General features: G+C 47.3%; 1 protein-coding gene across 1 annotated transcript in view; it reads right to left on the reverse strand.

The window, feature by feature from the left end:
* Positions 1-9,987: 9,987 nt before the first annotated feature.
* LOC130197455 (zinc finger SWIM domain-containing protein 6-like) overlaps positions 9,988-24,128 on the reverse strand; it is a 51,437-nt gene continuing 37,296 nt past the window's right edge. Inside the window, exons 8-14 of the mRNA XM_056420177.1 lie at positions 23,121-23,267; positions 21,191-21,451; positions 20,136-20,271; positions 16,142-16,299; positions 15,854-16,017; positions 13,792-13,873; positions 9,988-13,663 (exon numbers count right to left, since the gene is read on the reverse strand). Of these exons, the coding sequence (XP_056276152.1) occupies positions 12,798-13,663; positions 13,792-13,873; positions 15,854-16,017; positions 16,142-16,299; positions 20,136-20,271; positions 21,191-21,451; positions 23,121-23,267 (1,814 nt within the window). The 3' untranslated portion in view covers positions 9,988-12,797. The remainder of the gene's footprint in view (positions 13,664-13,791; positions 13,874-15,853; positions 16,018-16,141; positions 16,300-20,135; positions 20,272-21,190; positions 21,452-23,120; positions 23,268-24,128) is intronic.

Raw genomic sequence — 24,128 nt, forward strand, 5'->3', positions numbered from 1 at the left:
TAAAAAACACTGTTTTCTCAGGGGACGCAAGTAAAAGTTGTGAAACAAATCAACAAATGAATACATTTTGATTTAAAAATTGGACATTTTTTAAATTAAAAACAACATTGATTATGGTTTTAGCCATAAATCTGATTCTTAAAGCTACAATATGTAACGTTTTCATACGAACTGTGAGACGAATGAGTAAATAATGTTTGTACTGACGAACCCAGAGATAATTATCACTCTGCAGGTCCCCTGAGCTCTTTGGCGCAGCTCATAAGCACTGACTGCTACCTGCCAACAGCATAGTGAGCATAGTGCAACATTAAAAAGCCAAGTGGAGACCGGATCAGAGCTCAAAGATGAGGAGAGGGAATATGACATATACTGCCCACAACTTGACTCCAACTGAGGGCGACTGTGGCTCGCTGTCTGGTCGATGGACAGATGTTCAGGCTACTTGCTCTCAGGAACAACAGCCTGGGACAGGAGAGGTTGAAGATGTCTGCGACTCCTGCCAACTGGTCTGCACATGCTCTGAGGCGCCCCGGGATGTGGTCGGGACCTGCGCCTTCCGGATGTCCACCGCTTGAAGGCTCTGCGCACGCAGCCTCTGAGATGATCAGCAGGCTGGTCTCCTCGGGGGCCTGCCTTGGCGGGCTCCCTTCACGCGAACCGAGCAAAGAATGTATTTAGCTCGCCTGGGAGGGAGGTAGGGGGTTCTTTCACCGCTGGTTCTCCTCTGAAGTCCGTGATTGTCTGTAGCCCTTCCACACCTCTCACGTCATGGCTCTTGAGCTTTCCTCCACCTTGTTCCTGAACTCCCGTTTGGCAGAGCCGATGGTCTTCAGGTCGGGCGGCTCTTTGTATTCCGCCATATTCCCGGGTCAAAGGCGGTGTTCGCGGGGAGTGCAGCGCATCGCCATTTATCCAGGTTTCTGGTTGGGATAACCGAACCGACTTGGTAGGAACAACATCATCTATGCATTTCTTGATGAACCCGGTGACTGAGGACGGCCGACTCACTGGCGTTGTTGTCCGGCGGACCCTGAACATATCCCAGCCCGCAACGTTCAAAACAGTCCTGAGCATAGACTCCGATTGGTCCGACCAGCGCTGCACTTCCTTCACAGCGATTGGTTGCTGCTAAGCCTCTGCCTGTAGGCGGGAGTAGTTGGATGGAGCGGTGGTCCGATTTGCCGACGGTGGGCGGAGGAGGGCTTTGTATCCACCCCGGAAGGGAGTGTAGCAGTGGTCAGAATCCGCTCCCCTCGTGTTGCTTTTATGTGTTGGTAGAATTTGGGAGAACTTTCTTCAGGTTCGCTTTGTTGAAGCCCCCGCCACAATGAAAGCAGCCTCGGTGTGCCGACTCCTGCTCGCTGATCGCCGTAGAGTTCCTTCAGCGCTATGTCCGTGTTAGCTTGAGGCGGAATGTACACAGCAGTTACGGTGACTGCTGTAAACTCGCGTAGCCAGAATTGGTCGACACATGAGCATTAGGTACTCCAGGTCCGGGGAACAGAACGACTTGAGAGTATGTACATGACTTTGGTTGCACCAAGATCTGTTTATCATGAGACATACCCCTCCACGATCTTTACCAGGAGAGTCTTTGTTCTGTCCCGGTGGACGGAAAATCCTGCCGCTCGATGGCTGAGTCGGAACACCTCCGACATCCATGTCTCCGTAAGGCAGATGATGCAGTTGTCCTTAGTTTCCGGTGGAATTGAATACGAGCCTGTAGCTCGCATAGCTTATTGTCCAAAGACTGTACATTTGCCAGTAAAATGGTGGGTAGTGGGGTCGATTGGCTCGACGCTCAGCCTAACCAGCACGCCAGCTCGCTTCCCCTCCGTCGGCGACGTTTGCGTGAATCGCGCTAAAATGGAGGAGATAGTTCCCTACTGTTCCTGGCGGCGTCCGAGTAGAGTTAAAAAACTCTGGTAGGCGGCGACAACTGCCGACCCAATCTCCAGAAGTGTGCATCTGTCGACGTTAACCGGCTGCTAACGTTTTGTGCAAAAATAGTCGCAATAAGAAGAATAAATATAAAAACTGCTACAAAATCCGGAGCTGCAACAGCGCCATCAGGGACGGGCATATCACGCACCTGTGTCCTTTGAGACTAATGATCCCAGAGGCGCTGCATTATGTATCAAGCTGCCTCAACTTCTCTGAGAGGATGAAAGGAGAGCCTCTTGGTTTAATTTCGTTTGATTGCAACAGTTTAAGGATTCCGTCAGCTCGGAGCGACAGACGAAGACATCTCCAAAATAAACGGCGGCGTCTGTCGCCATCGAAATAAGAAAGGAAACGTCGTGCCTCTCCGCGCAACACTCGTCCCTCGCTCGGTTCCCACCCTCCGGTTCATCGGTATGCAGGCGGCGTGGCGCCGTACCGTGAGCAGCCCGCGCCGCGCCGCTCTCTTCTGCATGTCTGCTAAATGACAGTAATTATTTTTCTGGGCTGCAGGCGGCTCATGCATGTTTTATTTCCACCTCCACCTCCCCATCCGCCTGCATGGCGGTGCATGGTGCACAGCGTGGTGGAATGGGGAAAGAAAAGAAGAAGAACAACAACAGCAGAGCGTTTTATTTCTCCGTAACTCCCGATGGGTCCCCACTGGGTTCTCCAGCCTCGGTTCCTTTACTGAGGGCCCCGTCCTTTTATGGTACCACAGGGGTTTTTTGCAGGGACTGACAGATGCTGTTCGGCTGGTCTCGTGATGGCCTACACACAGATGAAGCTACCTAATGGCGGTTCACGCACATCGGCTGCAGTTGTAAGTATTTTGACATAAAATAGCTCCCGTGTTTCCATTCAGGTCCAGGTGTCACTTGGTGTCGGGGGGAACATGTGCTGCTCTGACAGAACAGCTGATCATAGTTTAAACAATAGAAACCGACCCTGTCATGCAGAGCTCAGCCTGCCCGATGAACACATCCTATTAAATCTGGAGAAGGTTGTTTCTTCCCCCCTTCATGGCACCGTGTTGTGTGTCACGCCGTCCTGTGACATGCAGCTCGTTTGGCGCGACTCAGGGGATCTCTAATACCCCTGCAGCTTTCATAATGAACATGTGGCTTCTCTCTCTTGGGCACAATTTAGCGTAATTCATAAGCAGAGGACGGAGCATTAGCCAGATGGTGCTGTGGGTGGCATCCTTTCTCTGGCCATCCATTAGAACTGTGCTGGTGACAACATTCCTGTGAGAAGACAGACAAGCTACCCACTTTCAGCATCCATCCAACTGTGTGTGTGTGTGTGTGAGGATGTTTTAAGTGGGTAACAACTTGTAAAAACACTGTTTTCTCCAGGGGACGCAAGTAAAAAGTTGTGAAACAAATCAACAAATGAATACATTTTGATTTAAAAATTGGACATTTTTTAAATTAAATACAACATTGATGATGGTTTTAGCCATAAATCTGATTCTTAAAGCTACAATATGTAACGTTTTCATACGAACTGTGAGACGAATGAGTAAATAATGTTTGTACTGACGAACCCAGAGATAATTATCACTCTGCAGGTCCCCTGAGCTCTTTGGCGCAGCTCATAAGCACTGACTGCTACCTGCCAACAGCAGAGTGAGCATGGTGCAACATTAAAAAGCCAAGTGGAGACCGGATCAGAGCTCAAAGATGAGGAGAGGGAATATTACTGCCCACAACTTGACTCCAACTGAGGGCGACTGTGGCTCGCTGTCTGGTCGATGGACAGATGTTCAGGCTACTTGCCGGCACGTTGTTCATGTACGTCTAGATGTTCAGCTTGTTTGGGGTTTCTGCCCCCAAGTGACAACACAATAAACTAATAATGCAGCTTTGGAAACTGGAAAAAAAATAACCATCTTGTTTCCAAATAGGGAAATCTAAAGCAGAATCTCATGGGGTTTTTATAAGTTGGGACCAGGTGACAAAAGGAGCCACGCTCGTGTCATAGAGATGACGTCTTTAGAATCCCTTTGGTTATTTATATATATATGTACAGTATATTTTTATATTTGTAAATCTTTTTTTTTCTTCTTAGGTATTGAGTATTTTTCTGCCACTCAAAGCCATCTAGCTCCAGATTGTGTGACGTTGCATGTTTTAGATACAACGGAGGACTAATGTTCGTTATTTGTTTAGGAAATGATCATAATGTTCAGGCTAAATAAGCAATTTTAAAAAATGTAATTTGTTGAAAAATGTATAATCACAAAGCTGAGCTTCTCTTCTCATGAAAAGTTTACATTTTGGAGATAAAATGTTTGTCGATTTGACCAGAACACCTGCAACAGAATGAATATTAGAAAAAAGAAAGGGCAGATGAATAAAAATCAAGAATTCATATGAGCCAAAGATTAGCAAAAGGCACCCAATTATTTAAATATGCGCATAAATTAAGTAATACCTAAACACACACACACACATTCTGATCAGCAGCCTTGCGTGGCTCTCCTTTCGTCAGTGGAGGTGTCAGGGTCCCCATGGCAACTGTATAATGGGGCAGGCCTAATTCAATCCCAGGGGTGAATGGTGGGTCTGGCGGAGACGCAGAGGGAGAATCGGCCTGGGTCTGAAACCCGTTCAAGTCGGAGCCGATGTGTTCGAGCTGCCGCATGTTCCGTCACCCGAGTGAAAACATTCGGTCTCCACTCAACTTCCGCATTCACTCCTAATCTCTTCATTTGGCATGAATCCTCTCCGCTCTCTTCCTCCTTCCATTCTCCGTCTCTGATCATCTTCACCGTGCTCCTCCTCAAACCCCGCTCTCACTTTTATTCACCCATGACTATCTTCCTCTCTTCAGCACTCCTCTTCCTTGCCTCTTTTTCTTCCTCCTCGCTTCCCCACCTCTCCATCTCTCTCACGTGCGTTGCTCTCCGCTCAATCGATACCTCATACACTCTCTCCGTCTCCTCTCTCTACCTCTACCTCTCTCTCTCTGACATTCAGACTCAGAAACCTGATAGGATTTCATTAGTACCTCTGGATCTTGTTGTATTATTGTTATCCCTCCCAGAAGAAGACGGGGATTAGCGCTGGGGCTGGAGACAACTTAAAGTAATAAGCCTGGAGCCAACAGTCCACAATCACACATACGCAGATAGAGCATCCACACACACACACACACACACACAATAAGGTGAGCGGGGAAGGGAAGGAGAGAGGAGGTGTTAGAGATCCACATGCAAAAAGGGAGGAGGCAGCCGGCACGCCGCTCCGTATTGTTATGGCCGTGGCAAACCAATCACACAGCTTCATGCAGGCGGCCCGGCGAGAGCGCGAGGCTCGCAGCTTGTTAGGGAGGGAACAGTTTGTTACAGGGGGGGGAGTGGTGTGTAACTCCTGTCACGGGCTCTGCATATAGAAAGGCCCGGGACTGGCCCGGGGCTATCTGTGTTTGCAGACGGGGGAGGGGAGGAAGGAAGTGGGTAGATTTGCATCCCTTTGACTCTGTATCTCCAAGCACCAGAGGAAGAGGGAGAGGAGGAAGGAGGAGAGGAGCGGCTGTGTGAAAACACCCAAAATGAGACGGGGGGGAAACTGTCGGCTGGTAGCTGTCGCCGATTGGTGTCGTCGAGCTCTCCTCGCGCGGGAGTTTAATCCACTCGGATTTACATATTGTAGTGTCCGCCACAGTTGCACTTGACGTAAAGTGTTTTTCTCTAATACAAGGCCACACTCATGAGATCGAGAGCCGGGGCTGCACCGCTCACACAGTCACGCACAGGCTCCGAGATTGGCCGTTTCATTGACTTGAATAGATTTCTTGTGTGCATGAATAGCCCAGTGAGAAGAAAAAGAAGAAGAAAAAAGACGATGTTTCCTCTCCATGGGTTCATATTGATATTCATAGTGTCTCTCCACACCGAGAGCACAAATGTCACTGGAAGCGGCCTTGATATATGCTCTCATTCTCTCCTCTTCCTGTCGCTCCATCCCTCTTTCTCTCTTCCCCCTTCTTTGTTCCCCGTTCGCCGGACACTCGCTGCCGGAAAGAAGAAGAAAAAAATAAGCCCAGTGGATGATGGAGTGAGTGTGGGACTCCACGCTGTTACTCATTTAGGCTTTTAATCAACCAGCGCTGGAATGTTGAAGCCGTCTCTCCACCTGTAAAGCCTGCTAACCTCCAAGGTGTTGTTCAATCCTGCGGTGCTGCGCTCACTATCACACGTCACAGTACGAGGGGATCGGACGTCAAGTTTCAGCTCAAAACTCCTCTCTATCCTTTCCTTATCAAAGTGTGCCATTACCATGGAGAATTAAAAATGCAATGTGGGCTCGTATTCTTGTTTCACGTGTGCTTTCTGTCTGTGAAACCTATCAGGCGAGGAAAAGAGGAGTCGAGTTCATTCACTGTGACATTATAAACACCGGCAGGTGGAATTAGAGCATTTGGACAGGCTTCCGGCAGAGTGTTGGCCATCACAGTGAGAGATGAAGTGAAAGTATTTTTGGGTGAGAGCACTTGTGTCGCAGGTGCATAAATCACTGTGTATGTGTTAACTATCCTTAAGAATCGTTGAACGGCGACACTGTAGGCAAGGTGGAGGAATGAACGCAGAGCAAGTCATTTGGTTCTCCACCGTTACCCGAGAAACATCCTCACTTACCTTTCACTATGTACAGTGTGTTTTTTGTACAGTGTTCTTTTTAAATATATGTTTCATATTTCGATTATTATTACGGTTATTATTATTATAGTGTGTTTGTTCTGTACCTCTGTTGACTCGGAGAACCCTGCAAAAATAATTCCGATGTGTCTGGACTGCTGGTCTAGGCACAGATGGCAAATAAAAAACATTGACCTTGACCTTGACCTTCAAGATACTGACATTCAACACAGGACCTTGAAAAGCTGAACTCGCACTGCACCGACAACAACGGTGCATTTGAAGAAGAAAAAAAGAGGACAAACTTAGTTGTAAAAGAGTCATGAGTGCAATTCAGTAAAAACGATCTGCATAAAACAAGCGCCAGACGAGGCCCTGCAGAGATGCTGCACGTTCCAGCTCCCGTCAGGTGGGAGTTCAAATGACATTTGGCTGACTTGTTATACATAGCTCAATATATTCCAATAGCGTATAATGATGACCAATAGTGGAAACAATAAAACATTCGTGCGCCAGAAATTGTGAAAGAATAAAATTAAATGCCGTGTGTAACTTTGTTCTGGCGCTTTATGTCATCGGAAACTGCGAGAATGTCAAAAGAGGTAAAAAAAGATGGCACCGCAGTGTGTGCTCAGGGTGTAAGTTATGGCCGTAACTTTCTCACTCTGTCAGGCGCTTTAACCGTCTGTCCTGGAGGACACATTAACTTGGTATCCTTAAATAAAGTCCTTTAAATAAAGCTGGGGGAGTTAAATAATGAGAAAGCTGCTCCCACTGTCCTTTCTGCTTTTAAATGAACCTCTGCCTTTCTTATTAATGTCCCCTTATCGCTCATCACAGCCACTGACCCGCCGCTGTAACCCTTTTCCACTCAACCACACGAGAAGCTCCGGCAAGTGGTCGCCGCAGAAATAATTGAGGGCAATTTTCAAATTAAAATTTAAACCCCTCGTCCATCTTCATGCGCTGGGAGGGAGCGGAGCAGAGGGGTTTTCGGGCTGATGACTTGATCAGGTTTTTGCGAGCAGCCGGGCAGGTACTCGGGCTGGGCGAGGTGGGATGATGAACGAGGGACATTAATCTCTGTGACAGAGAGAGAGGAGTTAGCAGCGGCGATAGCAGCGCTAACGGCTTTAATTAGCATTTAATCAGACGCCTCGGGGCCGATGGAGGCGGAGAGGGGAGATCAGACTGTGAGAAGAGGAGGAGAAGAAGACGGTCCATGTGGTAGCCGGGCTGATGCTGCAGGCTGTGTTGCAGAACACATGCCTGTGATCCTTTTTGTGTGCTGTAATAACAGCAAGCTGGATGCACCACAGAGGCCCTCAGTGTGAGAAGGACTGCTCTCTCAGATTCCCAAAACGTCCAGGGTGTGGGCTTTTCCTCCGGAGTTCCTCTCCACAAAAGGGGCGAGGAGGGAATGGGGATACATTCTGGGGTCCAAAGCATTTTTGTGGACCCGCCATATACCGCCAAATTATAGAGTTGTGACATGGGAGGGGTTGCTTCCAGGATCCAGGGTCCTGAAAAGGTTGCTAGTTCTGCAAACACTGTTTGATACTTCTCAGGGTTGAACTTTGTTAAACCATGAGGTCACATGAAGGCAATATAAATAAAAAGCCTTTAAAATGATGGTCAACTAGCTCTCAAAGAATATTTCTGTCCGAATCATCCAAGCACTATCTTCATGGTGCCGGCCCGAGTGTGTGAAAGAGATAGAGTAAGAGATGGAGTAAGAGAGGGAGTAAGAGAGGGAGTAAGAGATGGAGTAGAGGGAGTAAGAGAGGGAGTAAGAGATGGGGTAAGAGAGGGAGTAAGAGATGGAGTAGAGGGAGTAAGAGATGGAGTAAGAGAGGGAGTAAGAGATGGAGTAAGAGATGGAGTAAGAGATGGAGTAAGAGATGGAGTAAGAGAGGGAGTAAGAGAGGGAGTAAGAGATGGAGTAAGAGGGAGTAAGAGATGGGGTAAGAGAGGGAGTAAGAGATGGAGTAGAGGGAGTAAGAGATGGGGTAAGAGATGGAGTAAGAGATGGAGTAAGAGAGGGAGTAAGAGAGGGAGTAAGTGAGGGAGTAAGAGAGGGATTAAAGAGTAAGAGAGGGAGTAAGAGATGGAGTAAGAGAGGGAGTAAGAGATGGAGTAAGAGAGGGAGTAAGAGATGGAGTAGAGGGAGTAAGAGATGGAGTAAGAGAGGGAGTAAGAGATGGAGTAAGAGGGAGTAAGAGATGGAGTAAGAGAGGGAGTAAGAGATGGAGTAAGAGAGGGAGTAAGAGATGGAGTAAGAGAGGGATTAAAGAGTAAGAGAGGGAGTAAGAGAGGGAGTAAGAGATGGAGCGAACGCTCTGGACAAGAGTTTTGATGGAGACGGTGAGGAAGAGGGTTTTTGGCGTGAAAGGAGGCGGCGTGTGATCATGATGTCATGAGGAGGAACAGGGAGACAGAGCGGAGGAGGAGGAGGAGGCTGCTGCACCCGAGGGACGTCATTACCAACTGGACCTGAGCACAGGTCAGACACACAGGAAACAACAGACACACAAACAAAGTTACCTGCATGGATACACACTTTTACGCTCCAACACACACACACACCTACACACCCACACACACCCACACCCACACCCACACACCCACACCCACACCCACACACACACACACACACACACACACACACACACGGACAGTCGTGTCAGTCCTCTGACAGCAGACGGGTGCTTTTGTTGCTTAAACCTGACGAATTCCTCAATATCTAAGCGGACACCTCCGTGGACAAATGTGCCTCATTAAGGAGCGCGCACAGATGGACAGAGCGCACGAGACCGAGAGCTCGCGCTGCGCGGAGTCGCAGTGTGTGTCCCGGTGTGTCCCGGTGTAGCCGTCTGCGGTTCATTACTGTTCACACACAGACAGTTGCAGTGTTTTTGTGTCAATGTTTAATGAGGGGCTGGGAGTCTGGGGACCTTACTGCTGTCAGGAGCTCCTGTAGTCTGGAGCTACCACCTGTTCCCATGCACTCCCTTCAGGCCTTAGAACACACACACACACACATACCTGACAAACTACAGTGATTTAGTCATCCCGGTGCACCACTGTCAGTGTTGGATGCATGTAAACAGGTTATTGTGGTTGGATGAGCCGGGCTGCCTGACAGAAGCTACAAAGACCACGGGAATATCAATTGATTCATTTCGTATTCCTCGTGAACTCGCCCCGAGATGACTGCCGGTGAGAGCGATCCCTCGCTGGCTTTTTGTTGTTGACACCGCGGTCTGATGGAGATCTGAATGGCCTACTGGCTCGCAGTAACAATCCACGACACGCATTCTGAGACTAAAATGCAACAAAGGAATAGAAAAAAGAAACCTGGTTCAGGATGCTAAACAAAAAGCAGCGGGAAGTACATATACATTTCAAAAAACTAACTTTTATTAAAACAAAAAGAAAAATCAAAAGAAAAATCAATTATCGACTCATTAACAAGATTATAAAACAGTGATTTAGTTACATAAATAAATTGATATCGGTGTATCAAATCTTAATTTCATAAGCATGTATACATGGGTCATTGTAATAAATAAAATTGGAGAGCAAAAGATTCCTACACAAACAAACAAACAACAAAAAAAGAAGAAAAAAAAAAAAAACAGCTAGAAAGACTCAGAGGAAATTGTTTCTGAAGAGAACGAGAGACACTGGACAACGTATTTTTTCACCAAACACACGTGAGGAATTTGCTTTGTTAAAGCATGAGTTACACAGCCATCCGCTTACTAATTAAGGACACTAAAGCTGGGACCAAGGTGGGTCGTCTCTCACCTCTGAGAACGCGTTTGGTTGTTAGGTAGATCTCCTGTTTGGTTACTTTAAAGCGTTAAGACAAGGCAAGAGAAAAGGCTGCTTTTATCTTTAATGAACACAAGATAGAAAAAAGATGCACGGAAGAAAAGAAAAAAAAGGAGGAAAAAAAATCAGACATATAAAGAAGGTAATAAAAAAGGCAAGTGATGAGGACAGCTGAACATTGCAGAGGAGACACTGGAAATGCTGCGGCGAACGAAAGGGAGATCTGAGGACTCGTTTCTTTAATCTTCGCTCGATAGAACCTGTGCATAATTATCAATATGAGTTGTGGAGTTACACGAGTAACTGCGACGCGGGTAAAATGAAAGCAACACGAGACAGACGTCAGCCAAGAGACGGCATTAAATGCACGGAAGGCTGGACACATGATACATGATTTTTAACCAGATTCATCTCCAATTAGGTCCTGTATAAAGCACATTACAGTGTTTCCCCATAGGATCCTATGGGAAACTAGGCTAGTGCAACAGCTCACATGCATAATCAAGTCCTGTATTGTACACGTATCGACCGACGGCCTGAAGTCCGGGAATGAACAACGTCTTTCTCCGCCGTCGCCGATCTGACTCGACCTGGATCCAGCGTCTCGAGTATGAACACGTGAGGCTTTGCGAGTTCAAAAAGCAAGGTCAGTCTAGTCCTTCTGATATGTTCCGTTTTCAACCGAGAGAAGAAGAAAAAAAAGAGAAGACAAAAGAGAGAAGGAGAGCCAGAGAAAGAGAGAGAGAGAGAGAGAGCAAACTACAGCGGCTTCAAGTATTTCACATTACATAGAATACTCTGTATAAATTAGTTAACATATACTTTCAGATCCTCCATATTCAGACATATACTATGGCATATATACAGAGTACAATAAATGCTCGCTCATGTCGTGTCACGTTTTTGTCTTTTTTCCTGTAGTCAGTCGATCATTTGTTCCGCCTTTTTTTTCCTGTGTAGAGAAATCCCTGAGAACGTTCTGGTTGACAATCACTGAAGGTTCCACACAATGAACTTTAACAGTAGAGTCTAATTTCTATGATTCACATGCACAGAGGGAAATGACACTGGCCTGGTCTGAAAAATACCGTACAATGGTGGCTGTTGGAGATGAGAGGGGGACTGACACACTGACACATTTTTTTTCAAGGTCTGCTAGAGCAGATTTTGGGGGGATGGAAGTACCGATGCCGGGTTGGCGACGTGCAGCGGCGCCAAGCTCACAAACACTTGGCGGGAATCCGACGCCACGCGTCCTCGTGACCTCGGTCCGACGAGCGCCTCGTCCGTTTCGGCTATCGGACAGCGGATGGTACGCATCACGACGGCGAGAAAAGGAGAAAAATAAAACGAAAAAGGGAGCGGGTTCAACACCGTGTCACGAGGTCGTCGTCTCCCTCTGGGTATCGACTTCCGCTATGGCGGTTATTTAAGAATCACAGCCGTACTACGTGTCACGAATGGAACGACGCGACTCGTATTATCTTTGCGTGATGTGCCGTCGATTTTTCGGTCTAACACGGGTACTCGCAACGGAGGTGGGGAGGATAACAACAATAACAACAACACGAGTTTGCTAAGAGCGTCGTTGTGTGAGATGGAGCTAGTGCCGGGGACCCAGAGAAAACTAATGGCTGCTCAAGTGCTGCTGCGTGGAAAGAAATGCTGACGGCGGCTTTCTGTCAGTGCTAACCCAAGCTGTGCCGAGCCGAGCCGAGCTAAGCTGTGCAGTGCTGCCCAGCGCCCACCGGGGGGGCCTGGGCAGAGGGAGGTTTAAAGCCTTCGTTTCTCTTTGAGGATGCCGAGACGTCGGTTTTTTTTGTTTCTTCTTCTTCTTCCTCTTCCTATTCTTCCTCTTCTTCTCCTATATGTTTTGTCACGAGCGCTATTGTAAAAGGGCGTCAGCCACTCGACAACACGTAACTCAACAGACACTGGAAAAGGGAGAACAAAAATTAAAAAAGATGCTTTAAAATCATGAAAAATAAAAAGAACCAAACATTTGTAAAAAGCCATTTCACTTTTCATTTTCCTCTCGCACACATGTAGAGAAATACACACAACATTCACAACGTGACAAATTTCCTCTCTTCTGAAAAATAAAAACACTTCTGTACACATAGTAGTAATAATATTATTAATAATAATAATAGTAATAATGTTGATAACAATAACAACAGCAAGAACAATAATACCGCTTGTGGCTCTGTTGATTTTTTTCTCTTCTCATTTCGCTTCGTTCTACAAGTCGCATCCCTCGTTTCGCTCGTCTATTTTAAACGTCCAAAAGAAGTTCAAAAAGGCAGACTCAAGTTAATAGAAAAGTACTAGAGTGGCGAGGGGGGCTTTGGGAGACCCCCCAGTCTCACCCTCAGCCAAACCGCTCCCTCACCAGCATCATGAGTTTCTTTTTGCCCTTGTAGATCTGTTTCAGGTTGTCTATGAACTGGGTGAACTGGATGTGTCCGTCGTGAGCCATCATGAACGTCTCCCGGGCTTTGCCCAAGAACTCGATGAACTCGCTGTAGTGGCGCGGGCTGATGTGCGTGAGCCGCGAGTGCGTGGTGTTGATGTACGCCCCGATGGTCGCGTCCAGCAGCTGCCTGAGCGGCGCCTTGTCCAGGGACATCAGCTTCCCGGAGTTCCTGCGGCTGTGCAGCGCCGACACCATGCCCGGCGTGGTCAGCGTGCACCGCCGCAAAATGTCCGAGAGCACGGTGGCGCACTTCACGCTCTTGACCACCAGGGGGATGACGGCGGCCAGCTCGTTCTTCCCCAGCGAGTGGCTGAGCGCGCAGGCCCACAGCACGTCGTTGATGGCCGGGTGCGTGTCCTGGTTGTAACTGAGGTTCAGGTGCGCCATGGCGAGCGTCGCCAGCTTGTACGCCCGCATCGGGTAGCCGCGGTGCTCCATGTAGCGCGCGATGGTGAACAGCTGCGTGTAGCTCATCCCCGTCGCCGCCGCGTCCAGCACAATCTGGTAGGCGGTCTCGAAGGCAATGTGGTCCTTTTCGCAGAGCGTGAGAGCGGAGAGGGCGCAGTTCTGGGGGTCCTTCATGGCGCACTGCAGGGCCAGGGTGCGGGCCGACGACGCCAGGTTCTCCTGCTGGTGGCAGTCCAGGCGGAGGCGGACGATGGTGCTGTTGGACATGACGGTGGTCGCCACGATGCTGGTGGCCTCCGTGGGGGTGAAGAGGGTGAACCAGCTCTGCATGATGCTGTCCAGCGCGTACACACCTGGCAGACACACACAAACGGGACAGAGTGAGCAGAAGGTCGGGGGGGGGGGGGGGGGGGGGCGATTCGATCCGCCGCGTCTTGAAAGATCGGATCACAGAAACGTCCGCGTGGCCGGGCGCACTTACCCACTTCAGTGGCACACGTGACTAACCAGCGCACCATCTCCCGCCTCCTCCAGTTTAGCGTGGACAGGGTTATTCGCATCACCTGAGGAAGATGGGGGGGGAAAGGAGGACTGACGGGTGAGCTGGAGAGGAAATATTTTAAACTTGGAACATCTACAGCAGGGGTCGGGAACCTGTGGCTCTTCCGGTGACGGCATATGGCTCCCAGGCAATTTTGAGTAAAAATAAATAAATCTCCGACCGCCCCCCTGTAATTTTCTCTTTCGCGCCAGATTGCAGTAGAAGTAAGTTAAAGCCCCATAATGGAGTTTTTCCCTTTTAGCGCCCCCTTCAGTTTTGGAGGTATTTAACGTTTACTTCAGTGTCGTAAATACCCAGTTACGATAGATGCAGCCTCGCATACACTTGTATTGATGACCAGACAAAGTCAGAAACCAAGAAATGATGTCAACCGATAAGGTAAGAATATTCAAAGATTTTACATAAATATGACTGCATAGTTTTATTCATTGTGATATCGGAGATGAATGCTAACATAACCAAAAGAATGACAACATTTAGTTTAGATGAAATACCGATCGCGTTTTCAGCCTATATCGTTGTTTTCTAAATGTTTGAATGTGGAGTACGTGTGATCGAATACAATATTGTTGACAACACCAAAAGCTACATATTCATAATTTACATTGGAACGTGTAATTCATGACAAGAGACTTCGCTTGCTTCGCCCTTATACTGGAGCTGCGAGCGTGGACTGGCACTATATGACATTGCGTAATCACTGCCAGAAAGCAGGTCGAAGTACATCCGCCCCGGATCGGGCGGCTCCAGAATCCTACATAGCGGAGTTATTTCCCCACAGACCCCCGATGGCGGAGCCGCAAATCGCCATATTAAAAGTCATTGTAGCGGCAGCATTTTTTTCAAGCTGTTATTTTAAGGTACAATTGTTGCGTAATGTTACTTTAAGGTCCTTTTCTTAAAGACGTCTTTGTTCTTTTATTAAACTAAACGTCTGTTATTGATCGTCTCTACGCAGCAGCATGTCACTTCTGTCTCTACGTGTCGCGCTAACACTTCTCGGCTCGCCCCCCCCCCCCTTAGCATCATGCAGCACCAGAAGTCGCATTAAAAGCAAGACATATTTAATTTATTATACATTAAATACTATATGGCTCTCAATGAAATATATTTAGAAATATTTGGCTTTTATGGCTCTCCCAGTCAGAAAGGTTCCTGACCCCTGCTCTACAGTCTGGCCTGGCTACAGATTGTGTTATATGTTTAACAATCACTCAGAGATACTCAAACCGTCTTTCTGTTTCACGTCACATTCGTGTCTCTTAACTGGCGGAAGGAGCTTGGAGGAGGAGAAACCCTCAAGCAAACCATTGAAGAACAGTCGATATACATATTATAATAATCAAAATAAAGAAGGCATCGTGTCGTCTACACCCCTTTTTCCGGCGGACATCTCCTGGGAGTCTTGAGGCCGGCTGACCGCGCTGCATGTTGGAATAAAGAAGCAGAGCACGGAATACAGAGAATACGTTGAACAGGAACGACTGCGCCCCGCGGTGCGGATACAGTTCCTGATGCTCCCGCATTCCAAGTCAATAACGCCGACCCAACAACCGTCGACAATTTCACGAACGCCGGAATAAAGTCCGACCGTGATCCCAACGGATCTGAACGTAAGCTAATCGTCATGGCGACGTGTCGCGGTGGAGTTCATCTTTAAAAAAGGTGTAAACTTTCCTCGTGTATTAAAGGATCAACAAACTATAAAGAGAATCAAAAGGAGAGTTACAGCTCTGGGAGTGACGACCTGACGTCCGACTCAAACCGTGTCCCTAACACAGGTACATAACCAAGTGATGCCATGGAAGTTTGTTGCGTTATCTTTTGTCTCAAATATTCACTCTGCTCAACCTTTAAATTAGCACCACCCTCTGAACACGTTCCAATTTCATACAATATGACCTGTCAGCCCCCGGAAAAAAAATGGTGCCGATGCACGGCCGCACTCGTTCGGACACCCGGCGTGGGCGTGTTCCCGTACCTGCAGTCCCAGCTCCAGAGAGACCTTGAGAAGCGTGATGTCGGGCAGGCTGTCCATCAGAGTGGCGATCTTGAACGCGTCTTGTGCCAGTTTGAAGATGTGAGACGAGGAGTGAATGTTTTTCTGGATGGACTCCAGGACCGTCTCCAGCCTGCGACTGTCACCTACAAGGGATTCGAAACAGAAGGAGCGCTTCAGACTGTTGCTCGTGCTCACCGAGAGCCTCCCCTTGCATCCAGTGAGTTGGTTCCTGTGTGTGTGTGTGTGTGTGTGTGTGTGTCTCCGCACCTTTGGCAGCAGTGAGCATGGTGGAGGCCAGCTCACACTGCTGAGACTCGATGTGGCTCAGGGTGAACCAGCGCGGGTAGCGGTTGGGCACCACTGACACGATGTGGTGGGGTCGAGACAGGTCGCCGGACGAGGCCGTCGACTCCAACACCGGCAACCTGACGGAGAGCGAGAGAGAGCGAGAGCGAGAGAGAGAGATAGAATTAGATCCACGTAAGGCTCATTTTCACACGAGCATTCAGCAGAGCATTAAAAAGTATAGCGTTGACAGAGTGGCAGAGAAATAGAGTGAATATTCATCAGACGCACCAAAAGGTCAAAGAATCATCAAAATCCCTCTGAAATCAGACAGAAACAGTACAGACAGAGAAGAGTCTTCATGATGATGGTCTGACAGTGACTTCAAAATGAAAATGGCTTTAGTGATCAACAGGGGGATTACAGTTCGCCTATTCCTGCAATTTACTCCCAAGCCTGCCATCTAATCACCTAGAAACCACGGGATAATTAGTATTTTCTTCACTCTAATTGGTCATAATGAAGTCAGGGCCGTGCAACACCTGCTGGTGGATGAAGGGTCTCTCTCTCTCTCCGTCTCTCATTATAATAACACCGACCGGGCCGAGTCTTCGCCGGCACCGCCGCCGTGGCCGGCTCATCTCCTATTCCGCTTCGCTTCTCTTCCCACCTCCGTTTCAAAGGTCTTCTTTCCTTCAGAAGACAGCACAGCCTGGCCTTCTTCTCTCAGCCAATCACAGAGCTAATTGAGTCCATGGGGAAATTAAGGAATTCACCTTCCAGCCCTGTAAGGCTGGACACACATCAAACAAATACCGACGCACACGGATGAAGAGTGCCAGCGCACAGACACACACAGATAGGCAGGCGCACACACACACACACACACACACACACCTGCCCTTTTTTAAAACAGATCAAAGCAGCCCGGTAACAGCAATGTGATGCTAAATGCCAGTTTCAATTTCAGAGCAAAGTGCACGTGATATTGTTGCCGCCCGAGCGAAGGCACGCGCGAAAAACATCCTCTTCTTCACTCGCATTCTGTCCAGGAGGGCGCAGGCGGGGCGCGTTGCTCGGGTAAAAAAAAAAAAGAGAGAGAGAGAGGGAAGATAACAGCAACCGGGTCGAGATGCGCGCGAGTGTAAACACTGACGCTCGGTGTAAAACGGAGGTTTTTGGAAGCCGTGGCAACAGCCGGGTTCATTCCACACAACGTCTAAAGAGCCACTAAAAGCTTCTGGAAGACTCCTGGTGTGTGGCGGAGCAACACAAAAAAGAAAAGTTCACAGGGTAAAGATGGAGGCCTCATCAACATTCCCGTCTTTGTTTGGTTTGCACCAGAGAGCCGGAGGCCTCCGTCGGATCGGAGCTTGAGAGGTTTGGGTTGCTGAAAAATAACCTGCTCGAAATGTTGGGGAGGAAAATCCATACTGTGCTCTTGTTCCATGAGAAACAAGCCCAACATATAATATATTTATATATATATATAACGATGTCCTAATGGACCACTCTGAAGCATTCAATCCAAGTACAGTCCGTTGTAAACGTGTAAACTATTGCAGAACGGTGAAGGCTGGTTATAAACACGGTCCTCTTCTCGACCCAAACGCTCAGCTCAATGACACGTGTGCTTCACACGTCACATTGAACTTGGATGTCTTCACAGCACTGCCATGCCTGGGTATTATCAACGCGATATATAGTGAGCTGGAAGAGGCAATCGAGGGGGAGGGGGTGGGGGGGGGGCAGCTCTCATGTCGGATATATTCAAAGGTGACGGTGTGGAGGGAGTCTGAAGGGGGGACCGCGGAGGAAAAAAAAAAGAAAGACGTTGATAAAAAGCAGCCGCGCCAGATTTGAACCTAAATCCTGAGGCCCCCTCGGGGAGCTCTGGTCAGCATCACCACGACGACCGACCTCCCCGCCTCAGGCTCCTCCCCCTCTGACTGTAAACACGCTTCACTTCCATAATCCATCAGGCCCACATCCATCAGCCAAGTGTCACATCCGCTGGGAGATCTCCACTCTGTACACAAACCCAGAGTTACAAAACCCTCCAGAAGGCCCGACAGCGGGGATCAAGTCCTGCATGACCAGAACTACTCTTCCTCTTCCTCCTCTTCCTCTTCTTCTTCTGCTTCTTCGACGTGCACAAGCACACACGTGGACACACTTCAAAATACTGGATATGCATTTGTGTATAGAGGCGGTCAGACTTCCACGCATTAAATAAAGAAGGAAATAAAAGAAAAGCTGCGAATACAAATAGTGTGTGTGTGTGTGTGTGTGTGAAAATGAGCGAGGAAGACTTCCTCTCTCTCTCCTTGTATCAATGATAGTGTTATAATGGGTCCATTAAAATAGCCTTGGTTCCTCTCCCTCCTCCTCTATATTTAACCGTCCGCCGTCCCGTGGGAGAGTGGAGGTATACGCGATCATATTACACGACGCTACATTACACACGTTCATTATGTGCTGAGGAGACACCCCTGGCTCCCAGGAGCACCCATAAGTGGCCATATTATTCTAAATCGCCCGTTTCACACCACGGTAGTGAGGATGGAGGAGACGAGCGGAGGAAACGGGGAAGGTGAAGGGTGTTCGCGAGGCGGGGAGGGGAACGGCTGACTCGGGGGGGGGAAGCAGTTTGGGACTCGGGTTGAGAGGCAGAGGGGGACACACACACACACACACACACCAAGCGGCAACCTTGAAACAACAAGCGTGTTGTTTGGGGTTATTTCAACTCCTGACGCCTCTTAACTGGATAAGTGGCGGAAAGTGTGAATGATGCGTTTGTTGTGCCTTTGTTGTGCCTTTGTTGTGCCTTTGTTGTGCCTTTGTTCCGCAATCGTCCGCAATGGTACGAGCCAGAAAAAAAAACCAGCACTTATCGCTCATTCACTCATCATTTGCCAGTTTCTCACCGATGGACTCTGAGAAGCTTTGTAGAAACACAACAAACATTTTTCCCACACTGCCCTCTCCCTGTCGGCCCTGTGTGTGTGTGTGTGTGTGTGTGTGCGTACTCCTCGTTACATCCACACTAATTACACTCTCATTAATGGAATTAATATTCACCCATCCAGCTCCCACTAGTCACAACATCAAAACACAGCAGCGCAGACTGATTAACACGCATACACGTGTACACATTGTCCACAGATGAATACAAGCAGCTTAATATAGAGAGATCACATGGAAAATGCAGTCAGACCCACAAACGGGGAAGACCAACAACGAAACACACGCAAAGACAAAGACAAAACTGGTCTGTGTTTTACAATAATAACCACGACTCAGTCACAATGACTGACTCTAAAGTTCGGGGGGAGCAGACGGGGGACAGGAGTGTCACGAAATGTATAATAATCATTTAGCGTTGGAATCTGGACAAATCTGAATGTGATGTCAGATGATCACGTTCAATTTTAGATTTTAGTCTTTGCTTTACAAAGTAACTCGCCTACAAGTTTAAGAGTGTTCCGTAGTCATTGCCTTTGCATTGAAAATGCGGAAGGTTATGTTTTGATCGCCGTGTATTTATTTATGTATTTATTTGTATGCGTGTTACTCGCATAACTCAAAAGGTATTAAATCGAATCGCATGAAATTTGGTGGGATGATTGGTTATTATCCGGGGACCATTTGATTAGATTTTGGGATCGATCGGGTCAAAGGTCAAGGTCATGAAAAGGTCAACATCTTCTTTTTACCATAGCGCAGTCAATTTGTATCCAATTGGCATGCAACTAATGCCAAAATGTTCATAAGTCAATGCCCAATCTTGTGATATGCGAAGGTATGCGCTTTACCGAGTGCCCGTTCTAGTTCAAAAAATAAAAATGTCTCCAAGCCCAAAACTTGAAGATCAGCATTTAAATCTTCACATAAAAAATCCATAAAATGTGATTTAAAATGTTACGACAGCATTACACACACACACACACACACACACACACTTGGGACCTACCGCATGGCTCTCAGTGCAATTTTGTACGCCAGTTCAGCGTCGTGAGGTAGGAGGGAGGTGAAGAGATAGCGGGCGAAGGTGTGCATGGGAACACTCTCTCTGTGGACGATCTCGCCAAGGCCAGAGTACGGACCAGCTGCTCCCGGACGAAAGAAAAGACACAGAGCAAAAAAAAGGAGGGGGTTGTTTTTAATGACGGAACAAAAAGGTGGAAGAAATTCACACAAAAATACAATTATCTGTCTCAGGTCAATTCATGTCGTGGTTTTAGTATGAAGGTTTAAGGTGTACAGTAAAACAGACGACACAGAGGACAAGTGAATATTTACTTTGTCGTGTATCGAGTCGTGTTTTTCCCGTCGCACACCGAGGAGTCACTTATCGCTCGCAGCCAGGAAGCGGCAAAGCCACGCGGCTTTAAGGCAAACTGTGACGTCGAAGAACCATATGGTCCCGTGTGTGCAGACGGCGTCTCGCACCCCCCACCCTCACACCCCTCCCCCACCTCTTCCTGCACTTCCCCTCGTCTCTGGTGGGTTATTTTAAACCCCGACAGGCTCCTGAGCCGCAGACCACATCACACAGTGGCGCGGCTGCAGCCCCCAGGGGCCCGCAGAGGCCTCGGAGCCTGGTGCTCTATTAGCGACGGAGCCAGAGGTGGGTGGTCGCGCCGGGGCCGAGGCAGGGGTTTGGGTTCGGGTGGGGAGTGGTGGTCCTCCTCCTCCTCCTCCTCCTCCAAACCTCACCCCAGCCCCAGTCCTGTAAATGTACACACTGCTGTGTGTGCTGACACAATACCCCTGGTGTTACTGTTTAAAGAGCTCATTTTGGTCTGGCCCAGGGCAGCTCAGCCTCTATTTGCACCACAAAATGAAAGGATAATAAATAGTGAGACAGAGTCCAATGTGTTTTTTCCCTTTTTTTTTGAGCAAGAATGTGTCGGCCCCAGTGCGTGAGAGGGAGAGAAAAGAAAGACAGAGGAGGGGCGTCTACGTGCGTCTGCTGGGAGATGTGAATGAAATAAAAAGGGCAATATTATCCGTTAGCTCCCTCACCCTCGAGCAGAAAGACGGCCTGTTTACGGAAGATTTTGACTAGCGAGTCGTCCAGCTCCACTTCCTGCAGCTTGGCCAATAGCTGCTCTTCGTTGCGACACACCTTCTCTTGAGCATACAGCCCGTCGGGCATCACCCGCTGCTGGCCCAAGCCCATAAGAGCCGTCTCCACCGCCAGCGCCACGTACGATTCGCCGTCCCCCAACAATCGCTGCACGGGCATTCGCTGGAGCTCCGCTCGGCTCACGACACTGGAGCAGTCTGTGGAGAAGAGAGAGGAACGTCAGATCGCTGAAACAGGGTCAGAACTAGAACGGGCACTCGGTAGAGCGCATACCTTCGCATATCACACGATTGGGCATTGAATTATGAACATGTTGGCATTAGTTGCATGCCAATTGGATTAAAATTGACCGTGCTATAGTAAAAAGAAGATGTTGACCTTTCCATGACCTTGACTTTGACCTTTGACCCAATTGATCCCAAAATCTAATCAAATGGTCCCCGGATAATAACAAATCATCCCACCAAATTTCATGCGATTCGGTTTAATACTTTTTGAGTTATGCGAGTAACACGCATATAAATAAATAAATAAATACACGGCGATCCAAAAATAACCTTCCGCATTTTCAATGCGAAGGTAATAAAGTGCCCGTAAACGTCTGTGTTATTCTCTTGAGGTTTTTGGACACTAGCCGAGTCCGTCCCATATGGAAAACTGTTAAGTTTTAGGTTTTAGTCCTGTTTTCCATGTCCGCTTTTATTTTGTAGTAACTGTCCTCTCTCGGTTCAGAAACTTTATTTCCTGCCCCGGTGTTTCCTCGTTAGAGTGATTGTCTGCTCCGCCCCTGATGGTGTCCACCTGTTCCCCATTTCCTCATGTGTTTTAAGCCGGTGTCTCCCTGTGTCTCGTGTCAGATCGCCTCGTCCTGATCCTTCTAGTCTAAGTAATCTTTGTTCATGTTAGTCTTTTGTCCTGGTTTGCAGTTCCAGCATAGTTGTGATTGTGTTTGTACTTTGGTCTTTTTTCCCAGCATAGCTGTGATTTTCTGTTTTTCTAAACCCCATCTTAGTTTCCTGCTCAGCAGCAACTTTATGTTGTACTTTGTTTCTTTTGAATTTTTGGGGACTTCCGATGTTCAAATAAACACTTTTGATTGCCCTGAATTTTGGAGTCGTGCTCTTGGGTCCTGTGTTTGAGTCGTGACAAAAACCACTGTGCCCGTCACATAGCAGAGGTTTGAACCCAGCGACTATCCAAAATAAAGACCAACGCCTGAGGAGCATTCCTCTGTTAAATTCTCTACCTCCGAGGAGAGGGCTATTTCTGTGAAAAAAAACCACGTTAGAGAGATGTTATGAGAGAAAGGTGAATGTGCACTTAATGAAAAATACGTCTTATTATGCAGCTACGTAGACTAGAAATCCCTCAACTGTCGTCAACAGGGCAGGGATGAGAGTATACACCTTTAGTATTTAGTTTTGTGTTTTAGAATTATTTTTATTAATGCTCTGATGTGCACCGCTGCTGTGATTTTTGAAATGTCCCCACTGTGGGACGAATAAAGGAATATCATATCATATCATATAATACTTATTGCATTTGAAAAACAAATCCCTGTGAATAATATACAGCACGTTGAAAATCTAAATTTGATAAACATCTGTGTGTTAATCTAATAATGTACGTTTTCTTACATGATGATAGCCCTGCTTATTTGGTATAACGTGACCCTTTAAGTGTTGCTTTCTGTGGGTTAGTTAGGATGCCCCCGTGTACAGTATGTTATTATACAGCACAAGTCATATATATCATATATAAATCATACAGGAAGTATGTGGTAATAAGGAAGCACAGACGACTGTGTCGGGCGTATCGTTCCTTGTTCCTTGGCAGTGTTCATGTGTAAATGTGTTCCATCAGCACCTGAGAGGTCTAAACAGATGTTGGAGCCCTCCTCTCCCCCTCGTCCCGACTCCGTCAGGGTGCTGAACAGGGTACCGACGGGATCCAGGGGGTGACCCACCCAGCCCTCCATGTTGGTGATGGAGGTGTGGCCTTTATGGAGCAACTCTGAGATGAGACGGAGCAGATAAAGTCACGGTAAACAACGAGACAAAACACATGCATGCATCAGCGTCCATCACAGAGCAGAGCAATCGAAAGAAACACGATCAAATAAACAGACCGATGAGCTTGTGTCTTACTGCACACCTGAAAAGATATTGTATAATGTGAGAGGGAAGCAGGCAGCCTTTGGACAAATCTGGGGCCCCTTCATAGATATTCTGCCATCTCTGGACTCGGCTGATCGTGGTGGTGTGAGACCGGCGTCAAATTAAGTCCGCTGCAGGTTATTTATTTTGGTTTTATTTTGTTGTGAGTGCTGTATTGGTTTGTGTAGATATACAGGACTGTCTCAGAAAATTAGAATATTGTGATTTTGGTTTTTTTTTTGTAAATAAACAAAAAAAAAAAAAAACATATTTTGATTTGAAACTTTAAAAATGCAAATTGCAATTATTTATTAAGAAAACTCTGAGATTGGATTTTGAGTTTTTTTAGCTGTAAGCCATAATCAGCAATATTAAAAAAAAAAAAGTGCAATATTTGACATTTTTGTTTTTTTTTTGCATACAGAAAATAAAGAACTAAATGTGTACGGATGGGTGTAGGTAAACTGTGTAGAGACTGTGTAGATGTATAAATGAAAGGAAACAGAGCCATACAAGGGGAGGGGTGGGATGGGGAAAAGTTTGTGTCATGTTTTTGTTTTGTTTTGTCTTGTTTTTTTTTTTTTTTTCTCTCCTTGTTTTCATCTTATGTTTAAAAAAAAAAACCATCATCCTTGTGTGGTGATTTCTACAAGGTTATACATTTGTATATTTTCTTTTTGTAAAATAATATTTTCAGCATCACAAAATGTAAATGCTA

This window comes from Pseudoliparis swirei, chromosome 7 (genome assembly GCF_029220125.1).
Source record: "Pseudoliparis swirei isolate HS2019 ecotype Mariana Trench chromosome 7, NWPU_hadal_v1, whole genome shotgun sequence".
NCBI lineage: Eukaryota > Metazoa > Chordata > Actinopteri > Perciformes > Liparidae > Pseudoliparis > Pseudoliparis swirei.